Source organism: Sphaerodactylus townsendi, linkage group LG07 (assembly GCF_021028975.2).
Source record: "Sphaerodactylus townsendi isolate TG3544 linkage group LG07, MPM_Stown_v2.3, whole genome shotgun sequence".
NCBI classification, from domain to species: domain Eukaryota; kingdom Metazoa; phylum Chordata; class Lepidosauria; order Squamata; family Sphaerodactylidae; genus Sphaerodactylus; species Sphaerodactylus townsendi.
In genome coordinates, this window is record NC_059431.1 from 2,789,426 (window position 1) to 2,815,509 (window position 26,084).

At 56.7% G+C, this 26,084-nt stretch overlaps 1 protein-coding gene across 3 annotated transcripts in view; it reads right to left on the bottom strand.

Moving 5' to 3' along the window:
• Positions 1-26,084, bottom strand: part of RUSC2 (RUN and SH3 domain containing 2) — a 40,023-nt gene that overhangs the window by 4,104 nt on the left and 9,835 nt on the right. For 2 of the 3 annotated variants that reach the window (XM_048503531.1, XM_048503533.1), the window contains exons 2-9: positions 11,957-13,950; positions 8,990-9,745; positions 8,473-8,634; positions 6,733-6,876; positions 6,043-6,119; positions 2,409-2,583; positions 1,770-1,875; positions 750-796 (exon numbers count right to left, since the gene is read on the bottom strand). In XM_048503531.1, coding sequence (XP_048359488.1) covers positions 750-796; positions 1,770-1,875; positions 2,409-2,583; positions 6,043-6,119; positions 6,733-6,876; positions 8,473-8,634; positions 8,990-9,745; positions 11,957-13,835 — 3,346 coding nt within the window. In that variant the 5' untranslated portion in view covers positions 13,836-13,950. The remainder of the gene's footprint in view (positions 1-749; positions 797-1,769; positions 1,876-2,408; positions 2,584-6,042; positions 6,120-6,732; positions 6,877-8,472; positions 8,635-8,989; positions 9,746-11,956; positions 13,951-26,084) is intronic. The other variant, XM_048503534.1, reaches the window with a different exon arrangement.

Genomic DNA, 26,084 nt, shown 5'->3' on the forward strand with positions numbered 1-26,084 from the left:
GCCGGAGGGCTGGGTTTGAGTCGAGCCGGATTCCCAGGGCAGAAGTTTTTGGAGAGTCAGGGCTCCCTTCCCTGGAAATCTTGTTGGCCTTTTAAGGTCCCACTGGGCTCGAAACGTGCTCTCCACTTCCAGACTCTCCTGGGGCCATGTTAGGACTTCTGGTGGGGGGCACCCAGGATCCCCAGCCGGACGAGGAATCCATCGGTCACGTGCCCCACCCGGGGAGCGGGAAATGACTTCCCAGCCGTGAGTGACTCAAAGCCACGTTGGGGGCCCACGGGTCGCCTGTCGGAAACCGGACCCTGCAGCTTGGCCCTTACAAGGGTTTGCCGTTTGAGACAGATCGCTGCACCCCCCTCCCCCCCCCCAGGATTCAAGGATCCACGGCCAAAGGACCCCTCCTTCCGCCCCTCATCCCAGTGCCCCTCCCAACTGGTGGGGGGCCCTGGAGCTTCAGCCCCACAGGATACAGTGAAGGGCGGGGGCCAAACTGTAGACTTGGGGTGGGGAGAAAACTCCAGCCTCCTGACCTCTGGCCAGGGGTCATCCCTTTCGGCCTGGCACAGCTGCTGGGCAAGAGGGAACTGTTTCCCCCCCCCCCCCCCCCCACCCAGACAAAGCAACTGGGCTTTTCTATTGGGGGGGGGAAGATGACAATCTTGCTAAACTTCCCTCTTCCAAATAGCTGCAGTCACATGCGCCCCCCCCCCCCACACACACACACTTCCAGCACAACCAGCTGTCCTTACCTTCATGGTTGTAGAGGTGATTAAACCAGAACTCCAGGGACCGGATGCTGTTGAAGGAGGAAGCGTGAGAAGAGACCGCCTGAAAGAACGGCCTCCGGGGAAGCCCCAGCCAGGCCGCCTGCCCCTCCCCTCCCCAGCCCCCCCTCCACGGGGCTCACGGGCAGCACCTCCCGTCCTTAGGGTCATCGTCACAACAGCCCTGTGAGGTAGTTCGGCAGGCGGGGAGAGGGAGGCAGTGACTGTGTCAGGGCCAGCAAGACTCACTTGGGATTGGAACTCGCATCTTGCAGATTCTCAACCGCCCACCCCCCAGGCCCCCAGGCCCAAAGGCCGTGTGAGCAGAGCGGAGAAAGGGATCTGCCCCAACAGAGGCACAGGCCTCCACCCAGTGGTGGGATTCAAATAATTTAACAACTGGTTGTTTACAAGCACCATTTTAACAACCGGTTCTACCGAAGTGGTGCGAACCTGCTGAATCCCACCACTGCCTCCACCCCCACCCCCCCCACTGCGCCCCCCACCTTCCGTTCCTCCTTGTGCCTCCCCAGGCCCAGTGCAGAACACGCTGGGGTTTCCCTCGGGCCAAGTGGACCTGCCGGGGCGTTCCCACGAGGACCGGATAACAGCCACGGTCCCAAAGCGAAGCAGCCCCACAAAGCCCTCCTTGGATGACAACACGGGGGGGCGGGCTTTGTGTGAAGCCCCCTGCCCCCGTGCTGCGGCCCCAACCCTATGAGGACCCCTGCAACATGTAGAATTGCAGGCTGTTGCCAGAACGAACAATGTGGCCGAGAGCCCGTGGGTCCCTTCCGCCTTCAGTGTGCTGAAGCCTATATGGATCTCTGCCTGTTACAGGCCACTGACTGGTGGGCGGGGGCTCAATTGTGTCGTCTTCAGGTGAGCCTGAAATGGGGGAGGGGGCGTTTTCTCCGAACAAGCCCCCTCATTTTGCTGGCACTGGGTTGCAATCCCACCTCCTCCCCGTCCCTCTGCCCCGAGGGGGGCTGATCCGCTGCTTACTTGAGGAGACCCAAGATGAAGGCGTTGAAGCGCATGGAGTGGCTGGTGAGCTCTGGGTACTGGCTGAGCTTGCTGAACAGGCCGTGCAGGACTTTGGTGGAGGGCCCTGCGGAGGAGGAGGAGGAGGAGGAGGAGGAGGAGGCACGGGGTCACAGCAGATCTGGGAAGGAACACCCCCACCACACAAGAGGCCAGATTTCCCCTCACCCCCCGCCCCTAGGCTGCCCCCCCCCCCCCGGTCAGTGCAGAGGGTGTCCTGGCGTGAGCTGCAGATCTGACTCTGTTGCATGGGTTTGGTCACCCAAATGGCCAGAAGAGTCCAGACTCCTTCCCCGCCCGGCCCAAACCCCGCTTCCGGCTGGTCCTGCCCCCCTCCAGCTCCTCTGCTCATGGAAGCATTTTCGAAAGGAGCCTCTAACATTCAGGTCAGCTGGGTCATCAGGCTCTGCAAGGCACCCAGGAGAACAACCCAAGGACGGGGAGAGGAGGGGGCTGCCAGCCTGTTTCGCACACAGGCCTTGCTACAGTTACTGCAGACGGGGCAGGGGGGAGGGCAGTGTGGCTGTAACAGCAGGGCCCACTGTAGAACCCCCCGAGTGGCCGCTCAAGAGCCACCCGGCGTCCAGGGCTGCTCCATACCCAGCTGGGTGGAGGCCTCCACCACGCTCCAGGGGACGTTCCGCCTCTGACCGACGATCATGTCCAGCATGTAGGCCTTGAGCCCGTCACTCAGGACATCGCGGATGGCTGGACACAGGTACTTCAGGATCAGGTGTCCCACGTTGGGGCTCACCGAACTGTTCCCCAGCTTTGCCTGGAAAGGGGGCAGGCAAGAGAGTGCGTGATGCCGCGGCTTCTTAAGAACATAAGAACATAAGAACAAGCCGGCTAGATCAGACCAGAGTCCATCTAGTCCAGCACTCTGCTACTCGCAGTGGCCCACCAGGTGCCTTTGGGAGCTCACCTGCAGGAGGTGAAAGCAATGGCCTTCTGCTGCTGCTGCTGCTCCTGAGCACCTGGTCTGTTAAGGCATTTGCAATCTCAGATCAAGGAGGATCAAGATTGGGAGCCATAAATCAACTTCTCCTCCTCCTCTTGGCCTCGATCCGATGCAAACCACCTCATGGCTGGCTGCATTTTGCAGGAGGGCTGGGGAGGAGGCAGAGACTGCCAGGACAAGGGCCTTCCAGAGCCCCCCACTGGGACACCCTGCCCCCACCCGACCGCATCCCACACACTAAACTGAGAGCAGACAGGAAGTGACGCCACAGACAATGCCAGCAGGGAGTGGGACTTGACTTCCAGTTTGCAGGGCACAGAGGCTGAAGGATGGAGGGCTGACGCCTGGGGAGGGTCGCACTTTCCGGCATCTCCTGTCCCAGCAGATTTTGGCCCTGACAGGGTCCCTCCTGCGGTCGACCCCTCCTTCAGTGCGCCTAGTTTGCAAACTCACAACCTGCAGCCCTGCAAAGTAGGCTATTCCTGGGTTGCTGTCTGGTTTCTGGCCTGTATGGCCGTGTTATCTAGCAGCATTCTCTCCTGATGTTTCGCCTGCATCTGTGGCTGGCATCTTCAGAGGATCTCATAGTAGGAATGGAAAGCAAGTGGAGTATATATACTGTGACGTCAAAAGGTGAGGCCATCTGAATAGAGTAGCCTGGCATGTGAGTCACAAAGAAGTCTGTAGCCTGGGAGTAACAATGAAGATAGCAAGGTCAATAGGTGAATGCATCTGAATAGAAGTCTTTGTTCCCTTTGATTGCTATTGTCTATAGTTGTCCCGTGTTTGTGTGGAGCTGACTAGTCACTGACTTGATTCTAGAGTTTTTCAACACTGGCAGCCAAATTCTGTTCATTTTCATGTTTTCTTCCTTCTGGTTGAAGTTGTCCATGTGTTTGTGAATTTCAATGGCTTCTCTGTGTAGTCTGACGTAGTGCCTGTCAGAGTGGTCCAGAATTTCTGTGTTTTCAAATAATATTCTGTGTCCAGGTTGGTTTATCAAGTGTTCTGCTATTGCTGATTTTTCTGGCTGAAATAGTCTGCAGTGCCTTTCGTGTTCTTTGATTCGTGTCTGAGCGCTGCGCTTAGTGGTTCCTCCACTTGTCCACAGCTGCTATGGCAGTATGCAGTAGACTCCTGCAGTAGCCCTAGAGGATCCCTCTTATCCTTTGCTGAACGTAGCATTTGTTGAATTTTTCTTGAGTAGGTCTGTATAGATTGTTTGTATGAGTTATGTTTCTTCATCAGTTTTCCCATGCGGTCAGTATGGTTCCCTTGATGTAGCATGGTAATTGAACACTTTCCCTCTAGATGGCTTCCCCTTATCTCTGTTCATGTGGCTTGTTCTGGGTCTTGCTGCTCTTCTTGATGTCTGTAGTAGAGTAACTCAAGTTAGCCTGTAGAGCAATAAAGTTCCCAGAGTGGTTCAATTCATCTTGAAGAAGGTGGGAGTCTCACAGATTCTGTTTGCACGATCTACCAAAGTTTTTATGGTTCTCCTTTTTTGTCCTGAATGATGATTGGAGTTTTCGTGTAGATATCGATCTGTGTGTGTAGGTTTTCTGTATACCGTGTGGCCCAATTGCTGGTTTGGTTTGCGGCTGACTAGGACATCTAGAAATGGCAGTTTTCCTTCATTTTCTTTTTCCATAGTAAACTGGATGTTTGGGTGGATCTTGTTGACATGGTCCAGGAACTTGTTGAGTTCTTCTTCTCCGTGGCTCCAAATGGTGAATGTGTCATCCACGTAACGGAACCATATGGAGAGAATGCTGCTAGAACACGGCCATGCAGCCCAGAAACCAGACAGCACCCCAGCGATTCCGGCCGTGAAAGCCTTCGACAACACGTAGGCTATTCCTGTTGCCCTCTCACAGACAGCACAAGATCGGGCAAGCAGGTCGTGCCAAACAGGAGGGCCCTGCCCCCACTGCCCCCGCTCCACTCCGCCCAGGCCAAACCACTGAGCCGAGGGCCAAAACAGCCGCTCTGCCAGGGATCTGCGGTTGCTATAAATAGCCAGGGAGGAAGACCTGGGTGGGGCTGGAAGCCGGGCAGGCAAAGGGCAGAGTCATCCCGGACAGGCCTTTCCAGGAACTGCGCTGGGTCCCTCGCCCCCCCAGCCAGAGGCATCCCCTGAGGACCCTTCCCCCATTCTGCAGCAGCATCTGCTGCCCTCCCCAGACTGAGCGGAGGGTCTGGGGTTCAAAAGGCGTCCAGGTGGCCCCCTCCCCAAGCCTGAGCAAAGCTCCCCCACATCAGGCCCCTGCATCAGGGCTCCAGCAGACTCAGGAGCCCCCCCCCCCCCCGCAAGGCCTGAGCTCTGCAGCCTGAAACAGGATAAGAGTCTGACCGGGCAGGAGACCCGCCAAAGGCCGGAGCGTCAGGGGAGCAACACGGTGCACAGGAGTGGCCAGAGATCCGTGGCCCAGCAGGACCCCCAAAGGTCCCTGGCACAAATGCCCCCCCCCCCCAGGCTGTCTGGGGGGAAGATTCCTTTTAGGGAAACCACAAGGGGGAGGAGGGAGAGCCAATGTGATGCCCACAACTGATTCCAGCACAAGACCTTAGAGCAGCAGTTCTCAACCTGGGGGTCGAACGACCCTTTCACAGGGGTCGCCTAAGACTCTGCATCAGTGTTCTCTATCTGTAAAATGGACCAATGTTAGGGTTGGGGGTCACCACAACATGAGGAACTGTGTTAAAGGGTCGCGGCAGGAGGAAGGTTGAGAACCACTGCCTTAGAGGCACCCCCCCCCCCCAATGATATGGACTAGCATCAAGGAACGGGTCCTCCTCTGACACACCACATTCTCCACCCAAAATAACCCACTCACTTGCCCTGTTGTGTGTGGATGGGTGGAGGGCACGCGTGGAGTTCCAGCCGGGCAAATAACACCTCCTGGGGCTGCTTTGAATTGGGGAAACTGCATTGCGGGGGGGGGGGGGGGCTGAACTCGCGCCACGGTCCCAGCCCAAACAACGCCCCTGGAGTGCTTGGGGAATCAGCTCCCGTCAGCCACTATCTGACTAAAACATCTAGATGTGGGCCAGGGAGGCCGGACGCGGCCACGACATCTAGCTTGGAAATCCAAATTAATGCAGACCAAAGGACGTCCCAGCCAAGGAGGGTTCTTTCCCCACACAGAAGTACGGACGAGGGGAACCCAGCAGATCACGGAGTGGAGCTGATTGGGGAGGGGAAACAGGCACAGGACTCCTCTCCTGGGGAAGGGGCCGACGGCCACCCACCCACACACACACCCCGCTCACCTTCACCCCAGGGTCTCTGCTGGTCCCAAAATGTGCCACTATCAGATCCACGGCTGTGTTGATGGCCTTGACCAGACCTGGAAGGCAAACACGAGAGCAGAACTGAGAGCCGGGGTGGGAGGGAGGGAGGATGGGAGGGCTCGCCCCCCTCTGCCCCCCCAGCAGTGGAGGAAGCTGTGCTCTCGCCCCCCTCAAAAAGGGGTCCACTTCCAGAAGGGATCAGCTGGCCTCTGCTCAGCAGAGCTCCATTTGGATGCACCAGAAGCCGGTAACTGCTGCAGGGCCAGGTCCCAGGTGGAAACCACAGCAGCCACATCCCTGCCAAGAGCCAACTACCCTCGCCCCAAAGGCGGCACCTGGCAGAGGCTCCTTGCACTTTAAGTGCCAAGGGGGGCTTGAGGGGTCACAGCTAGAGGAACCTCTTTCAGTGGGGCTGCTGAACGGGCCAGTGGCCGGCCTCTGGGGGGCTTGGCCCAGCCCCTCTTGCAGGAAAGACCTGGCAAGGGGGGGGGAGGCTTTTGGGGTGGGGGAGGGGGAGCAGAATTGCAGGAGAAAACTTGGGAGCCTCTCAAAGTGGCCGAGGGGGACGAGGGGCCTCTCCTGGGCTCTGTGTGGGATCTGGCCCAGGGGAAGCCCCCGCGCCCCCCCAACTGGCCCCCTGCCGGCCCAGCTACCACACGGAGGACTTGCCCTTCTTCTGCAGCAGATCTATGGAGACGGACTCCGTGTTCCCGTCCGGCGACAGGCAGAATTCCGCGGGGGGCTTTTCCGCCAGGGAGAAGTAGTCCGGGAAGAAGTCGGAATAGTTGAGCGGCAGCGGCTTCACGGACGGCCCTGCAGGGAACGAGAGGAAAAGGGGAGGGTGTCAGAGCTGGTTCTTGGGAGACACAGACTTCAGCGTCAGGGCCAGGCGGGGCCCACGCCCCTTTGCCCGGCCCTGCTTTCCCAGGGGGCAGAAGAAAGCCTGGCCTGCCTGCTATGGGGGGGGAGTGGAGGAACCAGTGTCGTACGGGGGCTAAACTGCGCCTGGGGGAAAGGCCGCCTCCCCAAGGCCTCCCCCCCGCCCAGCTCCATGCCCCCCCATCTTTACAGGAGCCAGCAGAGATGCCAGGGGAGGGAGGGGCTCAGACCAGGGCCCTCCCCCGCAGGCTGGCTCCTCCCGTTCTCAGGTCCTGGATATCGCAGGAGCTGCTTGCAAGGAGGCGGGCGTGCGGGGCTCGGCGGCGGGCATCTCGGGTACCCCCCACATGACAAAATGGCGCGTGCCCAGGGACATGGGATACCCCGTGACCCCATTAGCGGCACCCCCCTGGGAAGAGCTGCTCGTCCAGACAGCCTGGTCTTCCTGAGCCAAGGGCCAATTCGTACATCTCCCCTCCGCCCGCAAACGTGCCACAACCACAGGGCTTTGCCTCCGAAGGGAGCAGCCTCAGGACAAATAAGCTGGGGGGGAGGGTGGGGGGAGGGGCGGTGGCCATCCAGAGGAGAGAGAGCAGAGACCCCCCCCCCCGGACCACCTGGGAGCATCTCGGAAAGAAGGGCAGGAAGGAAAAGGCCTCCGTGAGGAAAGGACGAGGGGGCAGCAGGCAGGCGGGGAAACGTCAGCAGCAGAGCGGGCTGCTCCGGTGCCCACTGGGGTCTCTGGCAGGGCTCCATCTGGGCCCCAGGGGCGCAATCCAGGGGAACAGAGCCCCGGATGGCCCCACGGCAATCAACTGCACTGACAGGGCCTCCAAGGGGTGGACTAATCAGCATGCTGGACTAGGATCCAGGAGACCCCCATGCAAGCCCCCACTCCGCCACGGAAGCTTGCTGAGCGAACCCGGACCAGCCGCGCTCTCTCAGCCTAGCCTGCCTCGCTGGGTTGTTGTGAAGAACAAGCAGAGGAAGAAGGGGTCCTGAGCTGCTTGGCAGAAGGTGAGATACAAAAGCACCCAGTAAAAGAAGCCTGAGCCTGCCCTGGATGCCCAGCTCACCACCCCTGGGGGCTGGCCAGAGGAGGAGGAGGAGGCCATCCGCACGGCCACTCTGCGGGGCCAGGGGCGGGGACTACAGATCCCTGCTCAGCAGAGGTCGGGGGACACAAGGGGCCCATAACCCCCCCCCCCCCCCCCCCGGGCTCATCAGGTTCCCCCTCCTGGCCGACCTGCAGCCCACAGTGGGAAGCTGCCCATTCAGCAGAGCTGCCACCGGCCTGTGCCCCACAGAGAGGAGACTCGGCCCCTAAGACCAGGACTGGGGGTTCTCTTCCTTTCTGCCATTCGACTAAGACCCCATAAGCGGCCCACCCCAAGCAGAGCCTCTCACTCGGCTGGAGAAGGTCAGGGGGGCTGTGGCCGGGGGCTGCTGCCACTGGGGCGGGGCCAGAGTCCCGGCAGTGGCCGGGCGACCCCTGGAGCCTGCAGCTGGCACGTCCCGCATTCAGGGCACCTGGGAACTCAAAGGCGGGGTTCCTCCAGGGCAGCCGGCCCTCCTGCCGCCTCCACTCCAGACTGCCTGCCAGCCCTGCCAGCCCCGAGACGCGGTCCAGCCCCAGGGGGTTTCTTCGCCGGTACTCCCGCCACTTGAGCGCTTGCGGAGAGAGGTGGTGGGCTGCGCAGCCCCCCAAGGCAAGCAAGCCACAGGACACAGAGAGAGAGAGAGAACGAGAGAAAAGGAGACAGACAAGAACAAAGGCAGCGGGTTAGTCGCGATTCCACAGGCGTGAGCTCCACACTGGCATGGGGGGCGGGGGAGAGGGTTCAAAATGGGGAGGGAAGAACACGGGGAAGCAGGACTCCCGCTCACGAAGCCTCGTGTGAAAATCAGGGCTGTTAACCTTGAAGGAGCCACTACTGACTCCGTGGCGGCCATGGCTGCAGTTTCCCCAAAGCCTTCAGACCCTCCCACCGACCCAGTTCACGGGGCAACTGCCGAATTCTCCCTTGTGGGTCGAGGGGCCACCTACCGTTCAGGGGGCGGGGCCCCGTGGGACCCACGGATCCAGCGCCGACGGGCTCGCTGCAGCCAGCCTTCCATTTGGGGTCAGTGGGCGCCCTTGCCTGGGACAAGCTGAGCCCCTCGGCCACCAGAGGAGGGAGGGACCGGCCCTGGAGCTGGAATTCATCCGGCAGCCCGCTCTGCTCCGGCGGGCCCTTGGAGACCGGCTGGGAACTCTCCTTTGTGAGCCTGGCGTGGGCGTGGGTGCCGGCTTGTGGGGCCGGGGAAGGCCTGATGGGCAGGAGGCTGGCAGAGATGGGGCAGGACCGGCTTCGGGGAGGGTGGCTCTCCGGAGTCGGCGAGCAGGATGAGGAAGAGTCCACGCTTTGGAAGAAAGGCTCGCCGCTTCGCACGGGGGAGTAGCTTCCCAGCGGGGATGGGCGAGGGGTCTCCGGGACGGGATTCTTGGTGCCCCCGTCCCTGAGGGAGGCGGCCCCGTCTGCCGAGCGCTGCCCGGGCCCCAGGGCCCCCACCACCATGGGCTGGTCCGCGGAGGTGGCCGAGGCCGAGGACTGGGAGGTGGAGGACAGCTGCTGGCCGGCCGACCTGCCGGCTGCCGAGAGGCTGTAGAGCTGCGAGAGGCTGGCAGCGAGGTGGCTGTGCAGGCCCCGGCCCTTGGCCTGCCGGGGGAAGTGGTGCTGGAAGACGAAGGGCTGGATGGGCAGCGTGGTCGGCCGCTGGTCCTTGCTGTAGCGCACCACCGCCTTGCTCTCTGCGGCCCCACCTGCAGGGAGGCACAGGGGAGGAGTGAGGGGGGGGCTGCCACAGGGGCCCCCTCTGCCCATGCAGGAGGGGGAGGAGAGCAGAGGGGGAAGCCGCAACTCTCCCTCCCTCCCTTCCCACCCCCCACTGAACCCGAATGGAAGGACGTGGGGCTCGGTGGGAAAAAGCCCATGGGTGGGGGTGGTCCCCCCACTCCTGGGCTCCATGTCTCTCAGCATCCCTGCCCCACATTCCCTCCACTGTTCCTCAACATCCAAACCCCACCAGGACGCCTGCAGTCTTCCTCTGGGTTCCAGCCCCCTCTCGGCAAGGTGCTGAATCTGCTCACACACACACACACATCCCAGTAACCCTGGGCAGCTTTTTCATCCTAAGAAACACCCAGAGCCCCTCTTTCTCCCGGCATTTACCCTGCTGTCTCCTGGGTGGCCCCTGGCAATTAGAGGCCCGGTTCCTCCTGCCGGGACGAGAGCGGAGCCGTCTGCCCCAGTCCCGGCCGTCCGGCCACTGGCTGAAACCCGAGAGGGCCCCTCTGTGGGCATCACATGCTGCCCAGGCCAGGACGCAAAACAGACCTCTCCCCTTCCAGCTCTTCCCTGGGCTCAGCTGCAGGAGGGCCCCCTGAGGGCCCCCCCACCGAAGGTCGGCTGGCTGCTTGGCGCGGCTTCCACAAGGCCCAACAAACGTTGTCCTCGCTGCAGGGAAAGGGACTCAGTTCTGGGCGCCAACGAGGCGGCTCCCCAAGGCCTGCCCAGAAAGGCACCCCTCCTTGGCATGGATCTTTGGGGCGACCTCTGGCACCCATAAGAGTGGCGCAGGATCAGACTCAAGGCCAGCTGTGGCCAATCAGATGCCCCCGAGAAGGAACAAACACAGGCTCTGGTCCAAAACGTACCAACAACAAATGTATTCATCTAACGGACTTCTAAGCCCCCGTCTTCAGAGCCCCATAGAATCACAGACTGCCGGGAGAGGGGCTGGCAGCCTCTGTGGGAGGGGTCTCTCAGGTGAGCAGGCCTGAGCCAACGGCACCACCCCCTCCCCCCGGCCAGGTGGCAGCGCCAGCCCAGCCCAGCAAGCAGAGCGAGAGCCTGGCTTCCCGTCCCTTTCAGAGGTCTTCACTGATCTGGGTTTCTGAAACCCCAAAGCAAAGAGGCTCATTTCCGCATCCCATAATTTCCACCAGTGCACCTTAATTATACAGTGAAGCGTTTGGCCTCCTGACGCCTTCAATCCCAGGCAGGAAGAAGCAGAACGGAGAGCGGCCTCATCTGAACCAAGCAAGGGCCTGGGACACCCGCACAGCCGGCACGACCCAGCCACGGAGTCCTCTGGGGTCGGCTGCCCACAACTGGGACCCCGACACGTCCCCCCCCAGCCCCGCCCCCCCCCCCACTGCTGCTGCTGCTGCCATCAAGCCTCAGGGACGCTTTTCCTGGGGCTGCTGCAAGCTGAGGGCTTCACAGGCAACACCCACGGGTCTGGCTCAGCTACTTCCCTCACAGACCAGTTCTGGGGCACAGACGCTCTCCTTCCTGAGAGGTGACTGCCCCCCCGCCCCCCCAGAAACCACATGCAAAGCCCCTTCCCTCCCACCCCCACCCCCCAGCAGAGGTTCCTGTGGGCACCTTTGGAACCCTGACCCAGTGTGGCAGAGGGCTCCAAAGTGGCTGCCACCAAACCAAGCAGAGCCTGCCAGGACGTGGCTGCCAGAGCGGGATACCTGCCGTGGCCCAGCGAAGGACCCCCCTGTACTGCGGGGGCAGCTGCGGTCAATGTGATGTTCTCAAAAAATCTCCACTGGCCAATCAGAAGCCTCGCTGGGTCAAAGCTCCACCTCTTTCACCCACTTTCTAAAAATACTTGCTCGGCTCCAGGCAAGGTGGCAACCCCCAAGCAACAGCCTCCCCACCCCCACCCCATGCCATTTACCCCACAGTCTCCAGCGGACTGTCTCTCTGCAGCCCCGTGAGCCTTCATTCCCGCCCCCGGGCCCAGGGCTTGTTTCTCTGGCCCCCACCTGAGAGACCCCCACCCCTGCCCCCACCCTAACCCTAACCCTAACCCTAACTCCTCCCCATCAATCCCTGTTTTGCACGAAGGGCCCCAATCCAAACGGTCTCCCCTCTTGAGAGGCATCTCCCCAACCTGCTCTCCGAGAGGAGCCCACCGTGGACGTCCTCTCTCTCTCTCTCCTCTGGAGAAGGCTTACCGTCCGCTCGGGCCCGGATGTCTTTCTGTCCCAAGCTGCTGGCGAGATGGGCCCCGGCCTCCCCAACAGCCGGAGGGCAGGACTGCTCAGGGAGCCCCCTGCCCCGCAGGTCCTTTCCACTTTCGGGGCTGCGGTGGAAGGAGTGGAACAAGGACTCGGGGGGGAGGCTCTGGCTGTGCCGGCCCCAGTCGTCCGGGAAGACAGAACCGTCCTTCTTGTACTCCGGGATGGGGGAGAACTCGAGGGAGGAGTCCCTGCTGGTCCGCAGCGGCGGAGAGGAGCCCGTCTTCTTCCGGCCCTTGGCCAGCTCGGCAAAGGAGGTGACCCGCTTGCGGGAGGAGCCCTGGACGGCCAGGGCCGGGCTGTCGCTCAGCTTGACCGGGCAGCTCATCATGCGCTCCAGCGAGCCCAGACGGCCGGTGGGACTCCGGTCCAAGTTGCGGTCGTAGCTGCGGGAACGCTGCCTCCCGCTGGCCAGGGTGGGAGGGGAAATGTTGATGTAGACCTGCCCCTCGATGGCGTCCTTCTCTGCCTCCCCCTGCGAGCCTGGCCGGGAGCACTCGGGGTCGCTGCCCCCCTCCGACCGGGCCGGGGGCCTCTGGAACAGGTAGTACTCCGTGGGCTGCAGGGGGCTGGCTTTGGCATGCTCCTCAGAGCAGCTGGTGACAGAGGAGCCAGCCGGGCTGGGAGACGACTGGGAGGACAAGTCGCAGGTGACCAGCTTGTAATAGTTCTGGGTGGCCACCACCAGCCGCGCTTGGCTTTGGAAGCAGGCGGTGAGGTCCGAGCCCTCCGAGGCGCAGGGGTTGCACGGCGGCAGGTAGGAGTTGCAGTTGGCGTCCAGGATGGGCGAGGATGAATGGTGGCAGCCGCAGGCCTTCTCCGAGCCGTCCGGGTGGTACGTCTTGCAGGACATCTTCGACTCCATGGGGGACGAGTGCAAGTCCAGGTAAAAGGCCCCCGTGTCCGAATGGCTGTCTGAGGAAGAGTCGCACGACAGGTTGGCCGAGTTCAGGTTGGAATGGGCGTGGCCGTTCATCTTGTGGTAGAGGGCGCTGAAGTTCACCAGCACCCCGTCGGAGCTGTTGCAGGAGGAGTCGCTGATGTAGCCCATCTGCTGGTCCAGGGGCTCCGACTGGCTCGAGAGGCTGTGGCAGCGGCAGCGCTGCAGTTCAGAACTGGAGCAGCTGCATGTCCGGCTGCGCACCGCCTCCTGGCTGGGCAGCAGCTCCTCGGCATCGCTGGCCCACTCCTGCTCAAAGGAGAAGCTGGCCGGGTCCCCGCCGCGCGGGCAGCCGTACTCGTCCAGCTCCATGCAGTTCGCTGCCAGGCGGCTCTTCTTGCGGGCGTCATCGCCAGCCAGACGGTCTTCCTGGCCCTCCACGACATCCAGGCGGCTGCTGGCGCTCCAGGGCTTCACCGCAGGGGCGGTGTCATGTAGGCGGAAGGGGGGCAGGGCCAGCTCGTGCAGGTGGAAGGTGGCCTTGCCGCCATGGAGGTGGAATGACTTCTGTCCCGGGTCATCCTCGTAAAGGTCCTCGGGGGACTCGCTGTCCCCCAGCAGGAACGGGTTCTGCCGCTTGTTAGCTCCCGGGGCGGTCGCATCTTGGGTCTTGCCTTCTGGGTCTCCCACCACCTCCTCTGGGGCCAGATCCGCGTCCGAAGCCTGGATCAAGCTGCTGTAGACCAGGGAGTCGGTCTGCGAGAGATCCCACTCAGGAAGGGAGGTGGCGCATGTAACACCCACCTCGGGCGGGCAGAAGGGGTTGGCCCGCTGGCTGGCACTGCAGCACTGTCGGTCGGGGACCTGGCAGTGCACCAGGGGAATGTGGTGGACAATCAGGGTTTCGCCAGCCAGCTTGGGAGGGCTATCCATCATCGGCAAAGCTCTCCACGGACCCTCCTGCTGCTGCTGCTGGACCCCAGCTACCCATGGAAAGACTGTGGTGGCCAGGAGGGACCCCAAACGCACCGCTCAGGAAGGCGTCCAAGACCTGGGCAAAGACAAAAAGCAGCCAAAGGAGTTACCCGCCTGGAAAGACAACCGTGCCTTTAAGCAAGCAGTCCTCACTCTGATGCAACTCTCCAGCCGACACACACACACACACACACACACACACACACAGACACACACTGTAAGGAATTCCATAGAAGCAGAAATAAAAGGCTTTTTGGATGTAAAAGTCCGTTTATTAAGACATCTTAGAAAGCTCACGTACACGTAGTGGCAGGAATGACACTTCCCGCCAGAAGCACAGGTTATAACACCATTCACCCCATCCCCCCCTCCTGCTTCCCATGGGAACGGAGTCTTCATCTCCCGCGCAAAGATAAAGTCTCCGCCGATGAAGCTGGCCCATCGCCCGGGCTGTGGAATGCACTCAAGGTTACTTCACCATCAACACTATTGAATCCTTTACACTCTGCCTCCCTTAAAGAAGACCCCTCCCCCCCAGGTCTATGCGGAAAGGCGCCGTGGAAAGCACAAATAAGGGTGGGGGCTTCAATAATATCTGAATAAACCCATTGATTATACCCAGAGGAATATCCCACCCAAGATACTAAATATTGCAAGCGTTTGCGATTAAAGCGAGAGTCCAGGATAGTCAATTTCAGAGTGCTTGTGACCATCAATAATAGTCGGTGGGGGCCTCCCGCTGGTCGTGCCAGGCATCGGAAGCGGGAGCCTCCTTGAGCAAGCTGGAATGGAAGACAGGATGAATGTTACTAAGAGAGTTAGGCAAATCTAAGCGGGCAGTGACATCATTAATCACTTTAGTAATCTGAAAAGGTCCCACGAATCTTTTGCCAAGTTTGGAAAATTTATGCACGCCTCTAAGATTTTTTGTAGATAAATACACCCAAGAGCCCACACACGCAGAGGGAACTGAGCGGTGTTTATCCGCTTGCAGCTTTTGGGAGTCCTTAGCTTGTTGTAAGGCGGTCTGGACCGTTTTCCATCCCTCGGCTAGGGATGAAATCCATTGTTGAAACTCTGGAGGGTCCAAAGCTGCCGCGGGTAGTTGTCGTAACGCCGGGAAGGAGGCACCAGACACAATTTCAAAGGGGGTTTTCTTTGTACTGCTATGAACCGCATTGTTATAGGCGTTACTCTCGCGAACGGAATAAGCTCGCACCAATTGTCTGGGTGGTAGTTGGTGTAACAACGTAAATACTGCCCTAGGGTTCTGTTCGTTCTCTCCGCCTCGCCGTCACTTTGAACGTGGTCGGGCGGCGACGGCCGGGGCTGGCCCCCAACAACCCCAAAACGCCTTCCAGAACTTTGAAATGAATTGGGGGTCAGCGGTCGAGACCACCTTAATGCGGGCGAATGGAGACGGTAAACATGTTGAATGAACAGTCGTTGCCAACTTAGGAGCGGAGGGGATGGAAGCACATGGAATAAAATGGGCTTGTTTAGAAAAATAAGTCCACCACCACCCACAAAACCGTGTTGCCATGGCTTTCGGGCAAATCCGTAATAAAATCCATGGAGATGACTTCCCAAGGGCGGAGGCCACCGAGAGGTTTCAACAGTCCATGGGGCTTTCCCGGGATGGTTTTTGGCTTTCTGCACAAACCGAAAGCAGCCCTTAATGTATGCCTCAATGTCTCTTGCGCATTGCGCTGCTACCACCAGAACTTTGTCGGCGGGGCAAATGCAGAGTTTTCAGGAAAGCCAAAATGTCCAGCCGAAGCGGGCATCGTGGGCAAGCTTCAAGAACCTGCTATGGCCGGAGGGAGAGGCGCGTCACCAACATTCCCTCCGGGCCAAACTCCATTCTCCAAACGCAATGGTGGGAGTCACCTTCTTCCGCTGGAGGCTCGTGGCAGCCCCGCCTCTTCGAAAGTTCCCGCGAGGAAAGCCGAGAGACGACGACTAGCAAGATGGGGGGTGAAGGAGGAGTGGACGCTTTGAAGATCGAGGGTGACAGCCAGCCCCAACTGGGAGGGGGGGAGAGAACAGTCGCGTGGAATGTCTCTGTAAGGCAGCTCCACCCTCCTCGGGTAGGCGCGAGAGCCGCTGGTCAGCCAGTTTTATTGGTTTTTCCGGGGAAAAAATGGACTGTAAAAGAGAAACGAGAAAAGAAATCGGCCCAACGAAGTTGTTTTGCGGACATCTTGAGGGGGGTGGAAAGAGCTGCCAGGTTTTCGTGATCCGACCAAACCTGAAAGGGGTGTTTAGCCCCCTCCAGCCAGTGGCGCCAAGTGGAGAGTGCTACTTTAATGGCCGCAGTCTCTTTATCCCCTACAGTCCAGTTGAGTTCAGCACCAGAGAATTTTTTAGATAAATAAGCACACGGAACCAGCCTACCATCTTTATTTTTCTGCAACAGGGCTGCGCCAAGTGCTTTGTCCGAGGCATCCACGTGAACCACAAACGGGAGATCTGGGTCAGGGTGTTTTAGGATAGGTTCGGTGGTAAACGCAGACTTTAAGAGTTGAAAGGCTGTTTGACACTCCTCGGACCAGGAAAGGGGGGCCCCGGGCTTGGCGGACAGTGGATCTTTACCCTTAGTGCGTAAGAGGTCTGTGAGAGGGAGAGTCAGTTCAGCGAATTGGGGTATAAAGTCACGATAGAAATTAGCAAAACCAAGAAAAGATTGGAGCTCTTTATGCGGTTATGGTGGGGGCAGGCCATTGGAGGACTTCGCGCCAATCTTAGCAGAGGATCCATTTTCAAGCCCTCGGCGAAAGATCCGGTAACCCAAATAGTCAATGGAGGTCTGGTGAAAAAACAGCATTTGCGCAGAGTTTGGCAAAGAGTAGAATTGTCGAAAGCAAGCGTTCCAATACCTCTTCTAACCAATGTTTCATGCTCTTCTATGGTTTGTAGAGTAAAATCAAAACGTCATCTAAGTATACCACAACTCCCTTTGTACAATAAATCATGGAGAACTTCGTTGATACAAGGGCCATAAAAGCCCCGGGGGCCCCTAATTTAACCCGGAATGGCATTATCAGAGCATTCAAACCGTCCAAAGCTTTGTGTTAAACGCGAGTCAAGTGTTCATAGGCCTTCAGCAATTCTCGACCCTGTAGTAAAGCTTCCTCTTTAAGTCCAATTTAGTAAAAATGTAGCCTTTGCCGAAAAGTGCAAATCTAAAAGGTCCTTTTGATCAAAGGCAAAGGATATTTATTGGACAGAGAGACCGCATTGAGACCTCGATAATCTGTGCAAAGCCGTAGAAGACCCATCTTTCTTTTTACAAAACAAAAGCGGGAGCAGCGTGTGTAGTGTTTGGTAGCCCGCCCATTATGAACCCGCTGAGCGAAATGTTCTTGTCCAAGAAGGCACGGAGTTCCTTCTCCCTCATTGGGACTCATGCGTAGATTCCTACCTTTGGGCGAGTTGCGCTATACCTCTGGTTGTATAATCAACGATTTTGCAGTCAGTGTCTCTGTGGGGTGGCAACTGATCGCATTCTTGTTCCTGAAAACTCTGGCTAAATCCGCGATCATTTGATCTCACGCCCAGGTGGGATGCCAATAGGAATGCGGGAGCAATGCGGCTGGAAAGAAGCCAGGAGGGAGGGGTGTGTGTGTCAGGAGAAGTTGGGTTTTCCCCCCCCAATTCATGTATGTTCACCGCAGGGAGGGTCAGTGAATTCACAAAGATCCGTTCCTTTCCAAATGAACTTTGGTTCATGTAACAATAACCATGGCATGCCCAAAACTATGGAGTGTTTGGCTACCGGCAGCCAAAATAAAATCTAATCTTTCTCCCAATGGTCGGTACGCAACGGAGGATGAACCCGGCTTGTGTTTTGAACTGGGCCGGTCCTTCGTCTCCGAGGGGGCTGCCGCCCATTTGGGTTGAATGGTATAAGCGGGCTTAGCCAGGGGAATTTGGTCCAGACCTAGCTCCTTCTGCCACCTGGGGCCGCATTAAACAGTGGGAGCAGGCCAGAATCCACAAGGGCCGAGGCTATAATGCGAGTGTGTTTAGCGGGGTTGGCCAGAAACGCTTGGACAGTAATGGGAGCGTTGGGCCTTTCACTTTTAAATCACCCGGCGTTAGGAGTCGGGCCCATGTCCATGGGGGCTGAAGAAAGGCAAAACAGCTGCTTCCCCTCCTCTGGGTCAGCCTTCGATGACCGCTTTAGACGAGCCCGTCGGAGCGGCCCCGATCTGCGTGGTGGCTTGGCAGATGGAGTGCGCTGTTAGCTGGAGGCGGTTGGTTTTGTTTCTTGGGGACAGTTGGCGGCTAGATTGAGCCTTGGCTCCTCCGCAGTAAAGACACAACCCCAGTCGGGCGACGGCAGTTTCAGAAGGTGGTTTCGTGGGGCGGCTGGAAGCTTTGGCTTGGTGGGCACAGTGGCGGGTTTTGGGCGTGGAAGCGGCCTCGCGACGCAGCGTATTCCAAACGAGACGCCACCTGGGACCTCCCAACTGGATCCACCTGCAATAGTGATGCGAGGAACCCGAATTAAAACACCGCTTCACGCAGCTTGCCGGGCCCACAGCATCCGAGAAGTTGATTCGCGATTTTCATGCGTTCAGGCCTAGCCACTCAGGAGGAAAGTCGAGCAGCGCGCCGCATCTAAATTCACGAGGCAAATTTCTGCAAACGGGCGTTTGCCTTGCTGGATAGTTTTGATGGTGCGGATAGCTTCATTCTCCGGCGCCTGGATCTTGGAAAGCTGGCAGCTCTTAAGGCTTGGAGGAATGCGGGCACCGTCGCGATGAAGTCTTCGCCTTGCAAATCCAAAAGAGTCACGAACCAATCGGGTTGCTGCCCCATCCAGGACTGAGCCGATGTCCCAGATTTTTTCGCGCTCAGACCGGTATAAATCATCCATAGTCTCTCCAAGTGCTGGCATTGAGTTGCAAAATGAAGCGAGTAGGGAAGTTTGGAAGCTGGTCCCATCAAAACGGAGGCTGGTATCGGGGGCCGATGGTAGCCCCTGCTCCCACGGGCAGTTCTATGAGGTGCCTCGCTGGGCGGTGGTTGCGCCGGGTTGAGCAAAAGGTTGGGCAGGCAGCTGTTAATGCACGGGGGGGGCCGGTGCATCGGGCGCTAAGGCCGGTGCGCTGGCGCTTTGGGTGGCAGGACTCCAGGTATCGCATTGGCCCCACTGGGCGCCCGGCGTGGTTGCAATGGTAACAGCATAAACTCCAACTTGGGGCTTCCTGATCTGCTGCCTTCCTTAGAAACCTCTCCAACGCCCAGCCAGCTCCCTTTCCTTGCGGGTCAATGCATCCTGGATGCGCATGCAAGAGCAGCTTTTTCTCGTTCCAATTTAGCCAGTTAAACGGGTCTCCGTTTAAGAGCTTCAGTGAGCTTTCCGGCTTTGCGCAAGCGCAGAGCCTGAACGCCACGCTGCCGCTGTAAATCCAGTCTGGAGTGTTCCAGGACTGTATCATGGACCCATTGCAGATTCTGGGCAAGCATATTGTCCGCTTGAGCGCATCTGGCACGGTCCAACTCGAAGTTCGACTTCTTGGCGGCGCCGCCCAGTCCCTCTGCAGGTTTTCGCCATTTTGCTGCAACTGTGCCCGCTCCTCTCCCATAGCTGACGCTCTCACGGGTCCATGCTTCTTGGGCATCTCGCAGTTTTCCTCACTTCATCCTGCAGGTCTCCTTCGATGGGAGAGGGAACAGATCCGGCTGGGAGTGGCAGGCTTTCTTCGGACTCTTCTTCATTATCTGGAAGCTGGTGACATCGGAGACACCAGAAGCACCGTGGCTCCCCTCGGGCACCTCAGGTGCGGTCGCTGGCCCGGTATCAGGGGGGTCCGGATTGGAAGACGGTACGGATACCCTCCCAATCCCAGGTTTAGTCCCAGTGTCCTTCGACGGGCCCCAGTGCTGTGCCACGGTGGGTCTTTGGGAGCATCACCAGAAATACGGTAGTCCAGGAATCGCTCAATGGATTCCTGGGTTGCCGCGATGAAAGCGTGGTCAGGCCCGCCTCTCCATGACAGGTTGCATCTGGAGGTTTGTAATCCACTTCACCTAAAACGGGTAGAGATCCTGGACCCACAGTGCGCCGAATCCATAGACAGCAGCCTTAAACGCTCATGGAAGTCCCCATGGTCAGCCGTCACGCCCCTCGCTCCAACGGAGTAAAGCGAAGACTCGGTGTTGGATAATGCAGGACGGAAAGAGCCACCAGCGCAGGGCCCGCTCTCCCCTGCCCGGTTCCTCCAGATCCAGAAGGGAAAGGTCGGAGCCCTCTTTGGGGGCTACCGCACCTTCCGCAGTAACATTCAACCTCTCCATGTCAAGACACCAGAGGTCCACTGCACTAGGAATATAGATGAATTAAGGTTTCCTGCCACAATGTAAGGAATTCCATAGAAGCAGAAATAAAAGGCTTTTTGGGTGTAAAAGTCCGTTTATTAAGACATCTTAGAAAGCTCACGTACACGTAGTGGCAGGAATGACACTTCCCGCCAGAAGCACAGGTTATAACACCATTCACCCCATCCCCCCTCCTGCTTCCCATGGGAACGGAGTCTTCATCTCCCGCGCAAAGATAACGTCTCCGCCGATGAAGCTGGCCCATCGCCCGGGCTGTGGAATGCACTCAAGGTTACTTCACCATCAACACTATTGAATCCTTTACACACACACACACACAGAGTGTGTCTTTACAGAGTGAAGGGGAAGAAGGCCAAGGATTCTGCAGGGAAATATCCCCCTGAGAAATTCTGGTCATTTTCTGCCTTGTTCTTACACATGCGCCTGAAGGGCTTTTATAAATACATAGAAGATATTTTGAGAACCAGACTTGCCCCTTTCTGTCTGCCTGTTGGGCCCCACTGGGAAGAAAAGATGACCACAGATCAAGTATGAAGATTCCCCAAACCACAGAGAGAGACAGTGAGAAGGGGGGGGGTCTCTTAAAATCCATGTGTAGATGCAATTTGGGTTGTTTAAATTAAGAATTTATTTTTTGTTGTTCAACCATTCAACAAACACACATAACAATACAAAAACAAAACAAAAAACTGGCAAAAATGAAAAAAAGGTAAACAAAAATAAAAAGGCAAGAGACAAACAAAATGCAATTTAAATGTTACAATTAATATGACAGCCTTTGTTTTAGAGTTAGATTCTTCGTCAGCTTCACACGTCTGATTAACTGAACTTCACTTCCTTCCATGCGGTGGCCGAACTAGGCAGAGGAGACAGCTCGGCGGAGCATCGACGGGCAAAAGATATAAATGGATTACAAACACTCACTTGCTCATCTAGTTTGACTTTATATCTCATTAACTTCCTCTAGTTAATTTTTTAGCTAAGTGATATTTCACGAAGGTACATACAATGCAGGTAAAGATAAAGAAATCCCCTCTGCCAAGACTGGGTCATTACTGACCCACGGGGCGAAATCACATCCCGACATTTACGAGGCAGAACATGTCCACGGGGAGGTTTGCCACGGCCTCCCTGTTGTCTGCACTTCATTCCCAGCAAGCCAGATACTCCTTTTACCAACCTTGGAAGGATGGGCGGACTGCAGGGCTGCAGCAGACCCCACCCTGTGCCACGGGGGCTGCAGGGAGCAACTGGAAATCTTGCCGTGGGTTTCCAATGCGGGGCTACAACAGCTCTCACTGTTTGTAAGAAAAAGCTTATGAGAGGTTTATGTACCAATTTCTTATTTTCCTCAGTAAATAGATTTAACAAAGCCACTCCGCAAACAGGTGTTAAATTTAATATTTTATTAATCTCATTCTATATCAATTTCCGTACTTTTTTTTGGGGGGGGGGGGGTGGCGCAACCCTGCCCTGTCTGAACAAATGTGCCTTTATAGTTGTCTAACATCTCCAAAGTCGCAAAGAAAATGTCTTAGGAATATTTTTATATCTTTCTGGCAAAGTATGTTGTGGAGCAATGCGTTACACTCGGGGCTACACTGCACTGCCAAGAATGAGAAAGGCTACAAAAAACTTGATGTTAATTCCCAAAAAAATCTTCAGTGCCGCAAGGAGAAAAAAGCAAGCGTGGGATAGGATGGTTAAGAATGGCAGACTCTGATCCAGGAGACGGGGTTCAATTCCCTGTTTTTCTGCACGAAGTCACCTGGATGACCTTTGACTAGCTTCAATCAGCCAACATGGAGGCAGGCAAGAGCACACGACCCCCAACGTCTCTTGCCTCGAAAACCTCATGGAGTCACCCTCAGTCAGCTCTGAGTTGATCGCAAGCGCACACAAGGACAGAACCAAATGGTTACGATAGAACTGGCTAATTTAAATTGGTTGAGATAAAATTTTAAATTGCTATGTAGCAAAAATACAGATGTGTTTATTCAAATTAAAAGCAAAGTATCACAGTAAAAGGCCCTAAATAGGCTCCCAAACACACATCAATGAAAATCACAACGTTAACAAGCACATAAAGCCATAAAGCTTGGGCCTAGAAGTGTTGCCTAAGACGGTGCGCGTTATCATGTGGGGAATGTAGTTCTGGGCCACGTGTGCTTCCAGTGGCACGTGCTACCTGGCGCTGCTGGAGAAGGGCCTGTGGGCGGAGCACAAGCATCAGCATGCCTAGTGGGCGCGGCACTCCCAGCTGCGCCCACTGCCCAGCAGCACCATCTGGGTCAGGGCAAAAAGGCAGCGTGGGAAGCAGCTCCTGCAGGTAGTTGCAACACCTGAACAAGGGCAGGAGACGTGCAAGAAAGTGGGGACGTGCAGGTGGGCAAGAAAAGGGGTCTGGTCATGAGCATGGGGGGCCCCTGAGCTCTTTCTGCCCAGATCCCCACCCCCAAGAAGTCCAAGCCCACTTTGTCAGGTGGTGTCGGAAGGGAAGGGTTATGCAGACGGAGTGCAGGGGTGTAGGGTCTCGTGGGTGGAGCCAACAGGCCAAACCCCAAGCCTGAGGCTGCCCTCTGCACGGGCTGCAGCTCTGACCCCTTTCGCCGCCAGCCCCACAGTTCTCCTCCAGGCCTGGACAGGCTCCCTCTTCCGCCCTTCCCCCCACCTCTTTGGGGCCTCTGGCATCCAGCCTCTGGCCTCCCCCACCCTGCAGTGGCCAGGCATGACTGCCAGAAAGTCCGCTCGCTCGCCTGCCAACACCCACCCACACGCGTTGCTTCCAGTTCCCTGCAGGAGGGGGGACTGGAGCAGCAGGCACTCCCCCCACCCAGACCACTCTGCAAAAGTCACCACCCAGGCTCTGCACCCACAAGCCCCCTCCGCAACACAGCACTGAGTGGCAACTGCCCCAATTCACGAGCAGGATCTGGGCAGAATTCTGCCCAGAACAACGGGCTTTTGTGCCCCACACACCCCCATCCCCCGCCAGCGGCACAGGCTCCAACTATGACATTGGGGGAGGGAGAGGTTAACCCTTCCCTCTTCATTGACTGGAAATCCCCCCCCTTGGGTTGCTTTGAGCCCCCATAAGGAGAAAGAGCGATGCTGCCACTGCTTACGGGGGCTTACGGGGGCGCTGGGGAAGGGGATGTTTCCACGGGCCTCAATCTGCAACGTGCACTTCTGGAGCTCCCACCCAGGAACCTCCCTGTAGCGTGGAGCGTGGCGCAAGATCAATCTCAGCAGCTGATCCCACAGAAAGCGGCCGTGGGATGCCGCACTTCAGTTGCTGTCCAGAGTGGGGCAGAGAATGCATGTGACGAGCCCCCTCCGTTCCCAGCCCCCCTGCAAAGGGTGGGCTCCCCAATACCGAGCCCTTCATGGCCCTGGCTCCTCACGCCACAGGACGGCCTCCCTCCCTCCCTGAGCTCCACCAGGACAGCTTTGCCCATCTTGTAGGCGCAGAAGGCATAAGAGGAATATACTCTGAAAAAGCAAAGGTTTTCTTCCCCCCGCCCCCAATTACTTTTTTTCTGTAAAGGGGAGTTGGCAACCATGATGCAGCTGAATAAAGAAAAATGCAAGCTTGAAAATCTATCCTTTTCCTGTTACTAGGCAAGCTTGATAGCCCAGCAGAATGCCCCTTGTTCAGAGTTATACAGAATGTGCAAATTCAGCTGTTTTTAAGGTCTTACTGCTCCCAGACAGATACCTTGGATTTGCCTTTCTTCTAGTGACAGAAGAGAGAAACATGAAAATGTTTAGGCTCTTTTGTTCACAGGAGAAGTGGCAACAAAAGACAATGTCATCGGGACTAAAAGAAAACAGGGCTCTAGTTCGCATTCCTTTTAAGCGTCAAAGAACCAGGTGCTGACATCTTCCAATAAGGGCACTAGTTTGCCCCATCCCCACCCTTTTCAAATGATTAATTGATGATAATAAACTTTAGGGTGTATTCTTTTTACTGCTATTCTGATGTAACCTATAAAAGTAAGAGACAGCAGCCATTTCAACGTGGTTCCCCTGATCCTGTTTTGCCTGTTTGTTGGCGTGAATAAAACATTTATCTGATTTTTATTCCTTTGTCGGCTTAAGCTTTTTGGCTTAAATATTTTGAACCTGTTACCCTGTTGTAACAATCTCAGAAGGGTCTTCGTGGGGCACCTCCCTGCAAACGGGCAAGATCCCAAGATGCCCACGTGCCTGAATTCTCGGTGGTGGCCCCCACCTCGGGGAACTGCTTAATTAAGTTAGGCAGACTCCCACACGGCTGGCTTTCTGCAAACCGTGGAAAACGCACTGAGTCAGGAGGGTTTGTTTACATGGGCAAGACAGATAGACTGCACCAGACGGCTTCAGAAAGATGCTTTAGTGAAGGGAAACGGACAACCAATCCTCCCACAGCATCTAGGACACTTTATCAGTTTGCTGCGGGCATTTGTTGTTTCATTATTTTCTGTTGGTATAACACCATTTTTTGCCATCCTATCCACATTCTGGACCATGGCTCCTGTGCTGCACTCACTCTTGGTGACCCTCGTCTGAGGACATCGCTCGTTCTCTGGCCCCCTTAAACTGAACACATCCCCTTACACAGTTCTGACCAGAGCTCTCTTTGCCTGGCGACCTAGATTTGTTCACACGGCGTCATCTGCTTTCAATCTTGGTGAGAAAGGCAGACCAAAAAGACTGTAAATAAATGAATGGCTGCACAAATAAAGCAACACTGCTGTCTTCTGCCAGCGGATGGAATCTCTTATTTCATTTGGCATTCCCTCAATGATTCCTTCCTTCCTTCCTTCCTTCCTTCCTTCCTTCCTTCCTTCCTTCCTTCCTTCCTTCCTTCCTTCCTTCCTTCCTTCCTTCCTTCCTTCCTTCCTTCCTTCCTTCCTTCCTTCCTTCCTTCCTTCCTTCCTTCCTTCCTTCCTTCCTTCCTTCCTTCCTTCCTTCCTTCCTTCCTTCCTTCCTTCCTTCCTTCCTTCCTTCCTTCCTTCCTTCCTTCCTTCCTTCCTTCCTTCCTTCCTCCCCAATGCTTTAATGCTTTGTATGTCTTTTAACTGTTTGCAGATATTTTAAATCTGTTTTAACTCTTCTTAAATTTGTTTCAATGGTGCATGTTTTAACATGTTTTTATTATAATATAAATGTTTACTATAATGAACATAAGAACAAGCCAGCTGGATCAGACCAGAGTCCATCTAGTCCAGCTCTCTGCTACTCGCAGTGGCCCACCAGGTGCCTTTGGGAGCTCACGTGCAGGATGTGAAAGCAACGGCCTTCTGCGGCTGCTGCTCCTGAGCACCTGGACTGTTAAAGCATTTGCAATCTCAGATCAAAGAGGATCAAGATTGGTAGCCATAAATCGACTTCTCCTCTATAAATCTGTTCAAGCCCCTTTTAAAGCTATCCAGGTGAGTGGCCATCACCACCTCCTGTGGCAGCATATTCCAAACACCAATCACACGTTGCGTGAAGAAGTGTTTCCTTTGATTAGTCCTAATTCTCCCCACCCCCAGCATTTTCAATGAATGCCCCCTGGTTCTAGTATTGTGAGAAAGAGAGAAAAAATTCTCTCTGTCAACATTTTCTACCCCATGCATAATTTTATAGACTTCAATCCTATCCCCCTCAGACATCTCCTCTCCAAACTAAAGAGTCCCAAATGCTGCAGCCTCTCCTCATAAGGAAGGTGCTCCAGTCCCTCAATCATCCTCGTTGCCCTTCTCTGCACTTTTCTCTCTCTTAGATATCCTTTGTGAGATGTGGCGACCACAACTGAACACAGTACTCCAAGTGCGGTCGCACCACGGTTTTATATAAGGGCATGACAATCTTTGCAGTTTTATTCTCAAT